Raw genomic sequence first — 16,289 nt, 5'->3', positions numbered from 1 at the left:
ATGTTGAGTATATTTACTTGATGAATCACGAGTCTGAATTATTGAAAGGTTCAAGTAATTTCAGGGTGAAGTTGAAAGATCGTCGTGACAAGAGGATAAAATATCTATGATATGATCATAGAGATGAATATCTGAATTACGAGTTTGGCACAGAATTAAGACATTGTGGAAATTGTTTCACAACTAATACAGCCTGGAACACCATAGTGTGATGGTGTGTCCGAACATCATAACTGCACCCTATTGGATATGATGCATACCATGGTGTCTCTTATCGAATTACCACGATAGTTTATGGGTTAGGCATTAGAGACAACCACATTCACTTTAAATAGGGCACCACGTAATTCCGATGAGATGACACCGTATGAACTATGGTTTAGAGAAATCTAAGCTGTCATTTCTTAAAAGTTTGGGGCTGCGACGCTTATGTGAAAAAGTTTCAGGCTGATAAGCTCGAACCCAAAGCGGATAAATGCATCTTCATAGGACACCCAAAACAGTTGGGTATACCTCCTGTCTCAGATCCGAAAGCAATAAGGGATTGTTTCTAGAATCGGGTCCTTTCTCGAGGAAAAATTTCTCTCGAAAGAATTGAGTGGGAGGATGGTGGAGACTTGATGAGGTTATTGAACCGTCACTTCAACTAGTGTATAGCAGGGCACAAAGAGTTGTTCCTGTGGCACCTACACCAATTGAAGTGGAAGCTTATGATAGTGATCATGAAACTTCAGATCAAGTCACTACCAAACCTCGTGGGATGACAAGGATGCGTACTACTTCAGAGTGGTATGTAATGCTGTCTTGGAAGTAATGTTGCTAGACAACAATGAACCTACGAGCTATGGAGAAGCGATGGTGGGCCCGGATTCCGATAATTGGCTCAAGGCCATAAAATTCGAGAGAGGATCCATGTATGAAAACAAAGTGTAGACTTTGGCAGAACGGCTCGATGGTCGTAAGGCTGTTGAGTACAGATGGATTTTAAAAGGAAGACGGACAATGATGGTAAGTATCACCATCAAGAAAGCTCGACTTGTCGTTAAAATGTTTTCCGACAAGTTCAAGGAGTTGACTACGATGAGACTTTCTCACTCGTAGCGATGTTAAGAGTCTGTTGGAATTATATTAGCGATTACTGCATTATTTATGAAATCTTGCAGATAGGATGTCAAAACATTGTTTCCTCGACGATTTTCTTGAGGAAAGGTTGTATGTGATACAACCGGAAGGTTTTGTCAATCCTGAAAGATGCTAATAAGTATGCAAAGCTCCAGCAATCCTTCTAAGGACTGGAGTAAGCATCTCGGAGTTGGAGTGTATGCTTTGATAAGATGATCAAAGTTTTGGGTGTATACAAAGTTTATGAGAAACTTGTATTTCCAAAGAAGTGAGTGGGAGCACTATAGAATTTCTGATGAATATATGTTGTTGACATATTGTTGATCAGAAATGACGTAGAATTTCTGGAAAGCATATAGGGTTATTTGAAAAGTGTTTTTCAATGGAAAGCCTGGATTAAGCTACTTGAACATTGAGCATCAAGATCTATAAGGATAGATCAAAACGCTTAATAGTACTTTCAAATGAGCATATACCTTGACATGATCTTGAAGGTGTTCAAGATGGATCCGTCAAAGAAGGAGTTCTTGCCTGAGTTGTAAGGTATGAAGTTAAGACTTAAAGCTCGACCATGGCAGAATAGAGAGAAAGGACGAAGGTCGTCCCCTATGCTTAAGACGTAGGCTCTACAATATGCTATGCTGTGTGCCGCACCTGAAGTGTGCCTTGCCATGAGTCAGTCAAGGGGTACAAGAGTGATCCAAGAATGGATCACAGGACAGCGGTCAAAGTTATCCTTAGTAACTAGTGGACTAAGGAATTTTCTCGATTATGGAGGTGGTAAAAGAGTTCGTCGTAAAGGGTTACGCCGATGCAAACTTTGACACTATTCCAGATTATTCTGAGTAGTAAACTGGATTCGTATAGTAGAACAGTTATTTGGAATAGCTCCAAATAGAACGTGGTAGCTGCATCTAGGAGATGACATAGAGATTTGTAAAGCGCACACGGATCTGAAAGGTTCAGACCCATTGACTATAACCTCTCTCACAAGCATAACATGATCAAACCCAGAACTCATCGAGTGTTAATCACATGGTAAATGTGAACTAGATTATTGACTCTAGTAAACTCTTTGGGTGTTAGTCACATGGGGATGTGACCTTGAGTGTTAATCACATATCGATGTGAACTAGATTATTGACTCTAGTGCAAGTGGGAGACTGTTGGAAATATGCCCTAAGGGCAATAATAAATTGATTATTATTATATTTCCTTGTTCATGATAATCGTTTATTATCCATGCTAGAATTGTATTGATAGGAAACTCAGATACATGTGTGGATACATAGACAACACCATGTCCCTACTAAGCCTCTAGTTGACTAGCTCGTTGATCAATAGATGGTTACGGTTTCCTAACCATGGACATTGGATGTCATTGATAACGGGATCACATCATTAGGAGAATGATGTGATGGACAAGACCCAATCCTAAGCCTAGCACAAAGATCGTGTAGTTCGTATGCTGAAGCTTTTCTAATGTCAAGTATCATTTACTTAGACCATGAGATTGTGCAACTCCTGGATACCGTAGGAGTGCTTTGGGTGTGCCAAACGTCACAACATAACTGGGTGGCTATAAAGGTACACTACGGGTATCTCCGAAAGTGTCTGTTGGGTTGGCACGAATCGAGACTGGGATTTGTCACTCCGTGTGACGGAGAGGTGTCTCTGGGCCCACTCGGTAGGACATCATCATAATGTGCACAATGTGATCAAGGAGTTGATCACGGGATGATGTGTTATGGAACGAGTAAAGAGACTTGCCGGTAACGAGATTGAACAAGGTATCGGGATACCGACGATCGAATCTCGGGCAAGTATCGCACCGATAGACAAAGGGAATTGTATACAGGATTGATTAAGTCCTTCACATCGTGGTTCATCCGATGAGATCATCGTGGAACATGTGGGAGCCAACATGGGTATCCAGATCCCGCTGTTGGTTATTGACCGGAGAGTCGTCTCGGTCATGTCTGCATGTCTCCCGAACCCGTAGGGTCTACACACTTAAGGTTCGGTGACGCTAGGGTTATAGAGATATTAGTATGCGGTAACCCGAAAGTTGTTCGGAGTCCCGGATGAGATCCCGGACATCACGAGGAGTTCCGGAATGGTCCGGAGGTAAAGAATTATATATAGGAAGTGCTATTTCGGGCATCGGGACAAGTTTCGGGGTCATCGGTATTGTACCGGGACCACCGGAAGGGTCCCGGGGGTCCACCGGGTGGGGCCACCTGCCCCGGGGGCCACATGGGCTGTAGGGGGTGCGCCTTGGCCTACATGGGCCAAGGGCACCAGCCCCTAGAGGCCCATGCGCCAAAGGGACAAGAGGAGGGGAGAGTCCTAAAGGGGGAAGGCACCTCCGAGGTGCCTTGGGGAGGATGGACTCCTCCCCCCCTTGGCCGCACCCTTCCTTGGAGGAAGGGGCAAGGCTGCGCCCCCCCCCTCTCCCTTGGCCCTATATATAGTGGGGGGAAGGGAGGGCAACCATACCTAAGCCCTGGCGCCTCCCTCTCCCTCCCATGACACACCTTCCTCCTCCCGCAGCGCTTGGCGAAGCCCTGTTGGAATCCCGCTACTTCCACCACCACACCGTCGTGCTGCTGGATCTCCATCAACCTCTCCTCCCCCCTTGCTGGATCAAGAAGGAGGAGACATCGTTGCTCCGTACGTGTGTTGAACGCGGAGGTGCCGTCCATTCGGCGCTAGGATCATCAGTGATTTGGATCATGACGAGTACGACTCCATCAACCCCGTTCTCTTGAACGCTTTCGCGCGCGATCTACAAGGGTATGTAGATCCACTCCTCCCTCGTTGCTAGATGACTCCATAGATTGATCTTGGTGACACGTAGGAAAAATTTGAATTATTGCTGCGTTCCCCAACACTAGGATCACTAGAGTTCATTTTACTCAAGGCAATAGATTTATGGAGAATTTCATCCAAATTTTTCAAGGAATGATCGGGAAATCGTTCCTCAAGAAATTTCCATATAGTATAGGCACAATTAAGAGTAGGCAAACTAGCAATCAAATTTTTGGCCAATCCTCTAATGATGAGCTCAATAGTTCTAAGATTGCGAATCATGTCAATATCTTCATCTAGGGTAGGGTGCAAAGGATCAATATGAGGTGCACAAGGGCCAGCAATATACTTGTTCAAATGATATTGATTGAAGATTGCAAGCATCTCATTTTTCCACTCATGAAAATACTCTCCATCAAGAATAGGCACTCTATGTCTAAGACTCCCTAAGGTAGACACATCCATCTTCCTCCAATGGTGATTAAACCAAGGCAATGGAGACCAAAGCTCTGATACCACATGTAGGATCTAGAAGAAGGTGTGTCTAGAGGGGGGTGATTAGACACTTAATGCTAAAGTTGCAATTTTTAAGCTTTTTCGGTTTAAGTGGAGTTTTAGGCACAATTCAACAATACATATCAAGCAAGTATGCAAAGAGTGTATATGCAGCGGAAAGTAAAGCATGCAACTTGCAAGAATGTAAAGGGAAGGGTTTGGAGAAATCAAACGCAATTGGAGACACAGATGTTTTTCCCGTGGTTCGGATAGGTGGTGCTATCCTACATCCACGTTGATGGAGACTTCAACCCACGAAGGGTAACGGTCGCGCGAGTCCACGGAGGGCTCAACCCACGAAGAAACAACCTTGTCTATCCCACCATGGCCATCGCCCACGAAGGGCTTACCTCACTAGCGATAGATCTTCACGAAGTAGGCGATCTCCTTGCCCTTACAAACTCCTTGGTTCAACTCCACAATCTTGTCGGAGGCTCCCAAGTGACACCTAGCCAATCTAGGAGACACCACTCTCCAAGAAGTAACAAATGGTGTGTAGGTAATGAACTCCTTGCTCTTTTGCTTCAAATGATAGTCTCCCCAACACTCAACTCTCTCTCATAGGATTTGGATCTGGTGGAAAGAAGGTTTGAGTGGAAAGCAACTTGGGAAAGGCTAGAGATCAAGATTCATATGGTAGGAATGGAATATCTTGGTCTCAACACATGAGTAGGTGGTTCTCTCTCAGAAATAGGATGCTGGAAGTGTAGGCTTAATCTGATGGCTCTCTCCTTGAATGAAGAGGAGATGGAGGGGTATATATAGCCTCCACACAAAATCCAACCGTTACACACAGTTTTTCAATCTCGGTGGGACCGAATCAACAAACTCGGTCGGACCGAAAAGGTAAACCTAGTGACCGTTAGAGATTTTCGGTGGGACCGACTGGAACAACTCGGTGGGACCGATGTGCTAGGGTTAGGGTTAATCCAAAACTCGGTTTGACCGATTACTCAAACTCGGTGGGACCGATTTGGGTAATAAGCGAAACAGAGAGTTGGTCAAGCAAACTCGGTGGGACCGATTACATATCTCGGTGGGACCGAAGATATTGCAACAGGTAACAGAGAGTTTGCAAGCCCATCTCGGTGAGACCGAGATCCCATCGGTGAGACCGAATTGATTAGGGTTTGGCAGTGGCTTATGACAAGTGAAACTCGGTGGCGCCGGATAGAAAGAATCGGTAGGTCCGAGTTTGGCTTTGGGTTTAGGTCATATGTGGAAGTGGGAAAGTAGCTGAGGATTTTGGAGCATATCATTAAGCACTTGAGCAAGAGGCTCATTATCAACACCTCATCCCTCCTTGATAGTATTGGCTTTTCCTATGGACTCAATGTGATCTTGGATCACTAAAATGTAAAATGAAGAGTCTTGAACTTTAAGCTTTAGCCAATCCTTTATCCTTAGCATCTTGGAGAACTTCCCACAACCCTTAGTCCATGTCACTCCCTTGTTGAACTTATCTGAAACATACTAGATAAAAACATTAGTCCAACAAGAGATATGTTGTCATCAATTATCAAAACCACCTAGGGAGCACTTGTGCTTTCACCGGGGATAGTCATCGAGCTGAACGTGTGCTAAAACTCGGAGGTGCCGTAGTTTCGGTGCTTGATCGGTCGGGCCGTGAAGACGTACGACTACATCAACCGCGTTGTGCTAACGCTTCCGCTGTCGGTCTACAAGGGTACGTAGATCATACTCCCCCTCTCGTTGCTATGCATCACCATGATCTTGCGTGTGCGTAGGAAATTTTTTAAAATTACTACGTTTCCCAGCATCCGTGTCACATAACAGTGGGTGGACGGTCAACCGTCAGCTGTTCTGTTGGCACAGGACGAGGTAAGTCAGCGTGTAAATTGGTATGACTGTGCATGGGTAAATTCCGAGCGGGCGTTTACTGTTCCCTCGATTGAAACGTCGCACTCATAAACTTTGATATGTGACGATGACGACTCGTTCGTCGGATCTGATTACTGCGTTTGCCGCGTCTTGGCCAGGATGTGCCCGATGGAACTGCAGCTCCGGCAGCCAGGTTACGAGCTCCTGGCATAACCGGCGCATGACCATTGATGGTGTTAACGAATCATGCCCCTATGGCACCTCGTGCTCTTGCTCTTGTTTTCTACAGGGCCATGTGCCCCGCTACACCAGCCGTTGCAGGTCGGTAGGCGTCTGATGAAGTTACCCGAGTGTTGTCGTGTGTGCAGCCAGCTAAGAAATGCAATCAGGAAATACTCCTCGAATTTTTCTTGTTCATCTGAAATATCCCGGCTAAGACATGTTTCGGCAGCCTTGAGGCTTTGAGCAGCAGACGTGTTCATCCCCATTCTCGACTTGATGATGTCAATTGCTCAAGGACTGATTTTGGCGTCCCTGCCCCAAATATCTCAATTGCTGCATGGCACTCCAAAAATCTTGTGCAAGTCATCTGGGGTAAACACTATTTCCTGGTTGGCGGTTGCGGTCGATGACGATTGTAAGCATGCCGTCAGTGTATCTCGTTTGACCATACAAGGCCGACGAGCGCAAGGATGTCCACACACTCATCTTGACAACCATCCATGTAATCGGCATGCACAGGGCGCCTGAAAGTCCACTTGCTTTGACCATGGCTGCACAACCCAAAAAATTTGGTCTGCACCAGTGGCAGTAGCAGCAGAGAAAACATGATTTAGTGCAACGGAAGTTCATTTTTCATAATGATCCGTCCAAATTACATCAGCCAAACTCTTACGACTTAATCAACGGACGCGCGCACATAACACGTGATCGTCCCTCGTCAGGTGGAGAGCCGACTAGAGCAACGATTCATTTGCTAGGGTAGGTTCGATCGAGCACACCTAAAGTCCCATCCCTCAATCATTCGCTACAACGGTGTTTCATAGTTTATTTTGTTTAGTTGTTGCTTTATATATAAAGCGGGACGAAAAACTATTTCGAGGGCGCGACTCAAGCTGGCTACATTTTCCCATGGTATATACAATAAATTTGCCGTGCTACAACACATAAAAAAACATATGCAAGATAAAATTGTCGTCGTAGTTGTACGAGAAAGCATCCATAGTTAAATCTTGTCATGGTCCATGGCAAGTTATTTTTTGCGGGTGGTCCATGGCAAATTTGAAAGAAAATGTTCTAAAGATCATGGGGAACTTAGCTAAAAAAGTAGTTTGTCACCAGATCAATCATTCTTAGCAAAAAGTTCGGAAAATGCCATGCCACTAGATCAACCAATTATAAAATTGCCATGTTGCAAAACACAAATGTACCTACATTTTTCTTAGATGCAACAAAATTGCAGCGGTACATATGTTAACAAATTTGCCATGGTCCATGGCAAAAACTATATAAAAAAAGTGAACATAAGCACATAACAAAGTTGGCATGATTAAAAATAAATAAATGAACACAAACAAGTACTCCCGCTGATCCAAAATAAGTGTCACAATTTTAGTTTAAATTTTGAACTAAAACCACGACACATATTTTGGATTGGTTCGATGGCAAAAACTATATAAATGCCTCTACAAAAGTCATGTCAAACATTAGAAAAGATGTTCTCTAATTCATGGCAAAAAAAAAAGCATGTATGAGTGACATGGCAAATTAACAGATTTTAGATGTCTATATGTAGGCAAAATGTAGAACATTTTGTACTGTGAAATGCCGAAAAACATTAAAATTTCGGACTAGTAACATGGCAAATTCAGACTGGAAAATATGAATGGAACATGAAAGAAATTATGTACTAGATGGCCATTTTTTTTTCCAAAATTGCCATCTCACTAAATAATCATTTTCCTAAATTTCTTATGTCCTAAAAACAAATATAGCTATATTTTTCTTAGATGAACAAAAAAATCATGTGTTATATACAAGAAACCTAGACAAATTGCAGCCATGAGGGTTTCGTTGTCATCTGACCGTTTTTTCATGTATTGTAGGGGCTCGGGTAGCCATGGCTAGAACTGAATTATGAATTGTTTGAGTAATAATTGTGCAAACGAGCTTGTAATGTAACGACCATCTGTGGCTCTGTTACATGGTGCGGCAAGATTATTGATGTATTTTCCAATCATGACTACTTGTACCGTACGATAATCTCCAACCAGCGCTCAACCCCATCCACTAGGGGGTGCCGCCGTCCGGGAGGCGCACGTGACATAACGTGCCGTCTTTCCCTGCGTGATACGGTACAGGCTGGTTACGGCGTCTCTGTTCGGTTCTAAATGGCACGGCGCTACGCGGTTGCCTGATGGGCCCAACCCGGTTTAATTGTACCTAATATACGCGATGCATACCTGACCAATACACCTCCTGCTCTTATCCCGAAAGAAACGAGTGAACACAGATACCAGGAGCATGCGAGGACGAGCACTCCAATGAATTTTCGTACTGCTGTGCCCCTACTATCAATGTGATTAGGGTGGTTAAAGCCGCTTTGAGACGAGTGTTAAGAGTGAGGTGTCAAAATCTAGAAAGGGTCCAGGCGAGAGACTATGAGACCTTGTACCATAGAATTTTGTTTTTCGGGTGGGTGGGGTACAGGCAAATCCAGGTGTTGTAAAAAAATCCAGATAAATTTATCATACATATCCAAACAAATCAATAGAATATATCCAACATCATGAATGCATAGGAGAATATATCTGATTTGCTCAACCATACCTCGCGTGAACCTTTATAGATTTTTTTGGATGCAGGTCAGATGGAGCAATACATCTTTAATAGAATTTATAGATGCAAAAATAACTAATTTACATCTCCCAAGCATAAAAACACACCTTCAACAGAAGAATATAGAAAAAATTACATCACCTGCTCCAAGCGATGTAAGACACAACACTTGGATGCAATCCTTGGTGATGTAAAAGTGTAGTCACGCGTCAACCGCACAACCGCCACTTTTCCTCCTTTCCTCCCACCACGCGTCCACCTCCACGTCGCCCGCCGCACACCCGCCGTCACGCCGCCCGCCGACTGAAGCCCGAAGCACCCCGCCGCCCCGCCACCACCATTCGCCTGAAAATCGACCGCATCGACCACTTTTTCGCAGCCCCGCCACTGCCATTCGTCTGAAAATCGACCACATCGACCACTTTTTCACCGCCCCGCCGCCGCCCGATTCAAGTTCCCCCCACCGCCCTACCGCTGTCGGATCCCCCCCTCCCCGCGCCCGCACAACCGCTGCCACGCTGCCGCCATCCCCCGCCGCCCCCATGGTTCCTGCTTCCTCTCGACCTCCATCACCGCCGCCCCAACCAGCAACCCCGTTATCGGTTCCCCTCCTCTTGTGCTTCCAATCCCGCCAGCTCCACCACGACAAACATGAGGAGGTAGACGACACCCCAACAGTAGCAGCGGTCTACCTCCATCCCTCGCGCACGCCCCGGTCGTAGAAGGGGAAGGGAACCAAGAAGGCTCCCGGACTGTGGCGGCGGCTCTGCATCTCGTTGCCGCTCTGCGTCTCTGTGTCTCCGCCGTTCGTTGCCGCTAGTGAATTTCTCCGCCGTTCGTTGCCGCTAGTGAATTTCGACAGTAGGTTTAGTTTCGATTAGTAGATTCAGTTTCAACAATAGGTTCAGTGCACTAATTTTACATTTTCAAATACATCATCTGTTGGAGTTGGGACTTTTTTAAAGATGTGAAAAACATTTTTTGATGATGTAAATTATACTCAAACATACATCCTCTGTTGAAGATGCTATTAAGCCCAACTACGTGCATAGTAACCGGCTGAGAGACGTAGTACATGTAGAACTGTAGATGATCTCGTTTGATGATCATGGCCAGGGACCAGGGTGCAAAACGAACCATGGTTAGAGCACAATCATCGACCACCCCACAGTCACTTTCAGGACACAGCGAAGATTGGCGCCCACATCAAGCGCTTAACTACAGGAGATATAAAAGGTGACATGACACTCGGACCGAACCAGGCGCAACGAAGAGCGTCCGTCTGCCAGCAATCAACATATGTCCACGAGGCGGAATTGAAAGCTGGCGCGACCAACGCTATCCGGTTGGCGATGGCTGTCGGTCGGTCCATGAAGGCTCATCGGGGCCGCCCGGCGTCTCTCGATCGCGGTCAGCAGTGGCGGAGGCAGGAATGCGTATAATCTGATGTTGGGGAGGGCCGGCTACAGGCAATAGTAAAAAAATGTCACTGTTCATATGCATAATACAAAGGAAATTAGGATGTTGGGGAGGGCCCGGGCCCTGGCTGGCCACCCCCTGCCTCCGCCACTGGCGGTCAGTCGGTTGCACAAGCACAGTCACCAGCGAGGCACTGTTCCTCCCCTGTCTTCTTCTTCTCTTTCAGTATCATGTCTGTTGACTTTTTCTAAGAATACAATACCGACGTAGCTAGACGCGTACATCTCTATGAATACACGCGCTCTACCTCTATGAGCATTTTCAAGTGACCGAGCTAACGGATCCTGAGATCGAAGACATCACAAGCACCCCGTTATCAATGGAAATGTTGCCTCGCATTAAAAAATATATTCCGCGCACACTCTATCCCTTTGAGCATCTCTGAGGGATTGAGATGACATATCCTGAGATTAATGAAGACACATAAAGCACCTCCCTATTGATAGGAACATTGCCTCACACTAAAAAAATATTTCACTTTAATGAGACATGCATGTGTTAAGTGTGAAGTTTCATCCCAGGTGGGGTACAACTATCATCTTAACCATCTAGTCACATGTTGATTTCCCCATGTTTGTTAACTAAGCACAAGGTAGTAGTATGTAATAGGGGTCATAATAGTCCATGTAGACACATGCAACCCTGGCTAAAAGAAAACAAATACATAACAATCTATAAAGACACATGCACCCCCTCCCTACCGATCGATGATGGGCATTCCATTGTGTTGGTATTTAGCACATGTGTTGATTCAGGCTCCCGAAATGCTTCCATGTTGCCATGATAAGACCTGGCCTTCACAAGCCTACACTCTAGCTGCCGCTAGTAAGATGGCAACACCGACAAAGGTCGCGACACACACCAATTGACCCCTCTTAACGTCCACAAGCTCCATAACAATCACGATGGCACCGATAAAGCCTAGGGAAGAGAAACCACCAACGCGACAATACCATGGATGTTGAACATGTACATGCGTCTGTATTCAACACGTACCATCCATTGACAGACGATCTCCCATCTAAGGATCCAACAAAGCATACAAGCTCGGTGCACACCATTTCCTCTTGAAATCCCGAGGCGCGCTTCTAGTACTGAGGTTGAGAGGGAAGACAAAGGCAATAGAACAAGATCGAAGGCCAAGAGCGGTCTCCCACCAGCGCAAGAAATGGATTTCGTTGGCGGAAACAGAGGTCGTCACCCGAAAGTTAGAAGAGAGAGCATCGACCGATCTCGAGACGATCGGCAAAATCCTCAAGAAGATGACAGAACATATTAAAGTGGAGGTCGTTGGAGTAGAGAGTACTGCGGACCGATGTTCAATGACCAAAGCAAATACCAAAGAGAAAGCAGGCACGTGATCTCACTGAAAATGAAAAATACCACAATCCACATGCGCGATTCTATAACTGAAGGGAAGGGGAAGACAACTGGCAAGCATAATAACAAGGTGGTTATTAATTAAGGGGATATGAGCCGGATTCGAGAAACCCACCCACAAGGAAGACGACGGACCCAACTCCAATTCAAGCAACCCATCTGACTCGTCCGATCTTCCACATCAATGAGACAAAAGCCCCAAATGGCAAATACGGACACAATAGAGCCCGGGGGTGGGTTGGGGCCCCTACCGGCCCCTACCCTACTCACTGCTGGCAGATACAGGAAGGACAAGAAGGGAAGGGGCCTCCGAAGGAGGACGGTAGGGGTCTATGAAGGAAAGCGACGTCGATAACAAGCCTCACGAGAGACGAAAGGAGAGGGGAACCCCATCTTGGTGAATCGGCGTTTCTTCCTAAAAATCCATTAATTCTCCAAGTCAATCATCGATGAAGGATACCTAAATACCTTGCCTCGCCGAGAAGAAGGCGACCGTTTCATTCACCCACTCTATCTTCTACTACCAACGCCAACGCGTGCAGCAAGACTCTGCAAAAATGTCCTTTCTTCTTACATGAAATTGCCCTCGTGTTTATTCCCACGATTGCTGCCCTCGTTTTTATTCCTGCATATCGCAAAAGAGCCCGAACGCATCACGGCTCTGCGGGCGGGCCCGCCCGCAGGATCCGTGATATCCAGCCCGCCGCACGCATCGCAGCCGCTGGATCCACCGCCGCGCAGCCCCCCCCATGCCCGCACCCGCAGTCCACCCCCTTCCACCCCACTGACACCCCTCCCCCACAGACCCCAGACCCCACCCGCCAGCGACCCGCCCAAGCCCTCACGCGCCGCCCCGCATCAGCGCGTGCGCGTATATGAACACCAAAAGACGCAACCGACAGCGCTCCCTCTGAAAAAAGAGAACAGCAACGGGAATAATCTCGCCTCCTTTCCTCCTCCCCCTCCCCGTCCGCGTGCGATCGACGCGGAGGCGCCGCCCGTCCCCCTCCGCTCCGCCCCGACCCGACCCCATGGCCTTCATGCGCACCTCCGTGAGTCGCCGCCCCCTTCCTCTCCCTGCTCGCTTCGATCTGCGCCGGCAGTTCGCTTCGTCTCGGTTCGATTCGCTCGTGCGCGTGTTCGTGCGGAGGTTTAGATCTGCGGGCGGTTGTACTGTAGGGGTTCGTCGTGGCCCGCTGGGTCAGATCTGATCGAGACTGCCGAAGGCCGTGGGATCCGACGGCGTGCGAGCGGTTTGTTCCGTTTGTTGCGACGGGTTTTCTGTTTTTTTTTTCAGCAACCGCTTTGGGTTTCGAGTAGCGCGAGGTGGTGTGGATTGCGGAGGGTAGGCGGAAGGTGGCGGTAGAGCGAGGATGGGCTGGGGATGTTTCGGTGGGTACCTAGTTCGGCGTGGGTTTGACTGATTACCTGATTTTTTTTGGTTCTGGTAGTTTATCTGTTTTTCTGTAGTTATCTGTACTGCATGCCATCAGCACCAGGTGTCGATATCTATGTCGCCATGGAAATTAAGGAGAGCAATGGACCACTTGGCGTGTCAGTTGCCCCTTGGATACATGGCCATTATTCTTTCATATATCTTGCATTATCATTGAAAATCGAGTCCCCATCGGTGGTCGAGGGACAGCCATGTTTGAACCGGTCTTTTCCTTTTCGGAGTGAAATAGCCGAGTTTCCTATTTTTAGAGTGGAAGCACTCATATTCATGCTTTAGTTTGGTGTAGGTAAATATTGGAGACTGTTCTGGTTATGCTTCCTGACGGTCTTATCAAATCGGTTAATACATCTTGAACAATTCATCTTCTGTAAGATTGGGGTCGTAATTTATGACGAATCGGTGTAGTTGAGCTTGTTACGTGGTATTTGAACTTTTTGTCTATGGTCGGATTTTGTAGCCGTGCAACTGACATTACATGGTTCATGAATTTTACTATGGTAGTTTTTATCCAGGATTGGGTTGAATAGTTAAAAGAGAGACAGAGATAGTTGATTACCTGGTTGTGTTTTGGCATGCTAGTGGAATCAGCTCCATTTGTTGACCAGGATGATTGATTTAAGAGCCTCCTTTCCTGTTTACTGCATATTTCTGTGTCAAAGAATGGAATCTTAGTTAGGAGAACATGACTGGGGGCGAAAGCCTTCCAACAGAAGTTGTTAGAACCTTTTTCGAAATGACCATGAACAACAAAGCATGGCTTATCATCCCAGGGCACTACCCTGGTCTCTGATCAGGCCGATCATCCTTTACAGAAACAAATAATTTCCTTAATCTGATCCCTTGTGAATTTAAACCCAATCTTGCAAGTAGAAATGCAGACCTTCTGAACTTTACATTGAACACTACGATTGTATCAAAGGTTGTTTACACTGTTACAATTACTGAGGTGTTGCTGTTGATTCGTTTGACCTCTTGAACAATTGAAAGGCTATTTACTTGTTTTTACAGTCACACGTATCCAGTTGAAATGCAATGGCAATATTATCAGCCAAGAATGAAGTCTTTTTTTTAATATATGTTTGTTTGGAATTATGGGATAATCTGGAACAGAGACTCATTCTCAAAACATTTTGGCTTGTTGTCAACTTTTTGGTCTCCATCATTCTCTTATGTGTGTTCTTTTTGCAGTCCAATGCATCCTCTGGCATGGGAGTTGCTCCTGATATCAGGGAGACATTCCTGGAGCTTCAGATGAAGAAGGCATTTCGCTATGTCATCTTCAAAATAGAAGAAAAGCAAAAGCAGGTTGTTGTGGAGAAGACGGGGGCTACAACTGAGAGTTATGATGATTTCCTGGCTTGTCTCCCAGAAAACGACTGCAGATATGCCCTTTATGATTTTGACTTTGTTACTGGGGAGAATGTGCAGAAAAGCAAGATTTTCTTCATTGCCTGGTGAGCTTCATAGTCACATATCCATATGTTAATGCTTTTCTTCATCTGCCAGTTAGTCTTAATAGCTTCTTTGGAAAAATGGACCCTAACATAGTCATGGAAGTTCCTGGTAGGGTAAGCAGTAGAGTGCTTCTCACGAATCTACGCTAGATGTGTCCACACTAGATATATTGTTTGTTCATATTTTTCTATATGAAGTACTGAATTATTAACCTGGATGGGTATTCCTAGAGGAATCTATAGCCATGATAGCCTTTTCTTGTTTTGTATCTATGCTTGTAGCTGTCCAGAAAAGATAAGTAGTGCATGTCCACTTGTCTTCAGAATATGCTTTGCCAATAGTGTAATTTGTTCTCCATTATGAAAGTTGACTTCTCTGAAAATCACCATTTGCACTAACTTACAGTCGATGCACTCCCTCTTTCCTTTCCCATGTTTCCATTTCAGCTTATTTATAATAACCATGACGGACATTGCTAGAGGAATCTATAGCAATGATAGCCTTTTCTTATTTTGTTTGTGCCTGGTATCTATGCTTGTAGCTGTCGAGAAAGAACAACAGTGCATGTTCACATGTCTTCAGAATATGCTTTGCCAATTTGTTCTTTATTGCGAAAGTTGACTTCTCTGATAGCGGTGCTAGTATGCATAGATGAAAAATCACCATCTGCACATGCCTGATGGCTGATGCATCTTCTCTTCCCTTACCATTGATCTCACTTTCACCTTATTTCTATATAACTAATGCACATGCTGCCCCAGGTCCCCTGACACATCGCGCATCTGCGCCAAGATGCTGTACTCCACCTCCAAGGACCGCATCAAGCAAGAGCTCGACGGGTTCCACTACGAGATCCAGGCAACTGACCCGACCGAGGTGAAGCTCGATGTCCTCCGCGACCGGGCGCACTAGGGCGGATCGATGATCACCTGTGGGCTTCAGCCGGATGCAAATCCATGCTGTCCGTGGTAATGCTGTTGCCGCAGTGCTGTTAATAAGACAGATATATCCAGGTTTCCTGTAAAACGTAAGAGTATCATTCAGCTGTTATGCATGGCTCTAGCTGATGAAGTGTTGTCCGAGGTCTCTCTACTCGTATGATGTCGGAGCCTGTAAACGCAAGAAACACCCCTGAAAAACGCATGTGTTGTGGTATTAATACTGGTTTGCTAGGCTTGGATTCTCCTGAATGCTCTCCTTGTCTCTCTTGTGCACTTGTATTTCCCTGAAACTCATGGTTGTTTTTGGCAGTATTTTTTTGCTAACTTTTACCCTTTGTACTTACGGTCCAAGAACTTCCAGAATGTACAAATGGTGAAACCCAGGCGGGAAGTCTAGAACCATTGAGCGA

At 45.9% G+C, this 16,289-nt stretch overlaps 1 protein-coding gene across 1 annotated transcript; it reads left to right on the top strand.

Moving 5' to 3' along the window:
* The first annotated feature begins 12,835 nt into the window (after nt 1-12,835).
* Nucleotides 12,836-16,128, top strand: LOC123105253 (actin-depolymerizing factor 2). Its single transcript, XM_044527290.1, has 3 exons — nt 12,836-13,079; nt 14,672-14,937; nt 15,700-16,128. Exons 1-3 carry the CDS (start codon nt 13,059-13,061, stop codon nt 15,848-15,850), a joined length of 438 nt encoding a protein of 145 aa, XP_044383225.1. The 5' UTR covers nt 12,836-13,058; the 3' UTR covers nt 15,851-16,128.
* The last annotated feature ends 161 nt before the right edge of the window (nt 16,129-16,289 follow it).

Source organism: Triticum aestivum, chromosome 5A (genome assembly GCF_018294505.1).
Source record: "Triticum aestivum cultivar Chinese Spring chromosome 5A, IWGSC CS RefSeq v2.1, whole genome shotgun sequence".
Taxonomy (NCBI): Eukaryota; Viridiplantae; Streptophyta; class Magnoliopsida; order Poales; family Poaceae; genus Triticum; species Triticum aestivum.
This window is presented reverse-complemented; position numbering and strand designations above follow the sequence as displayed.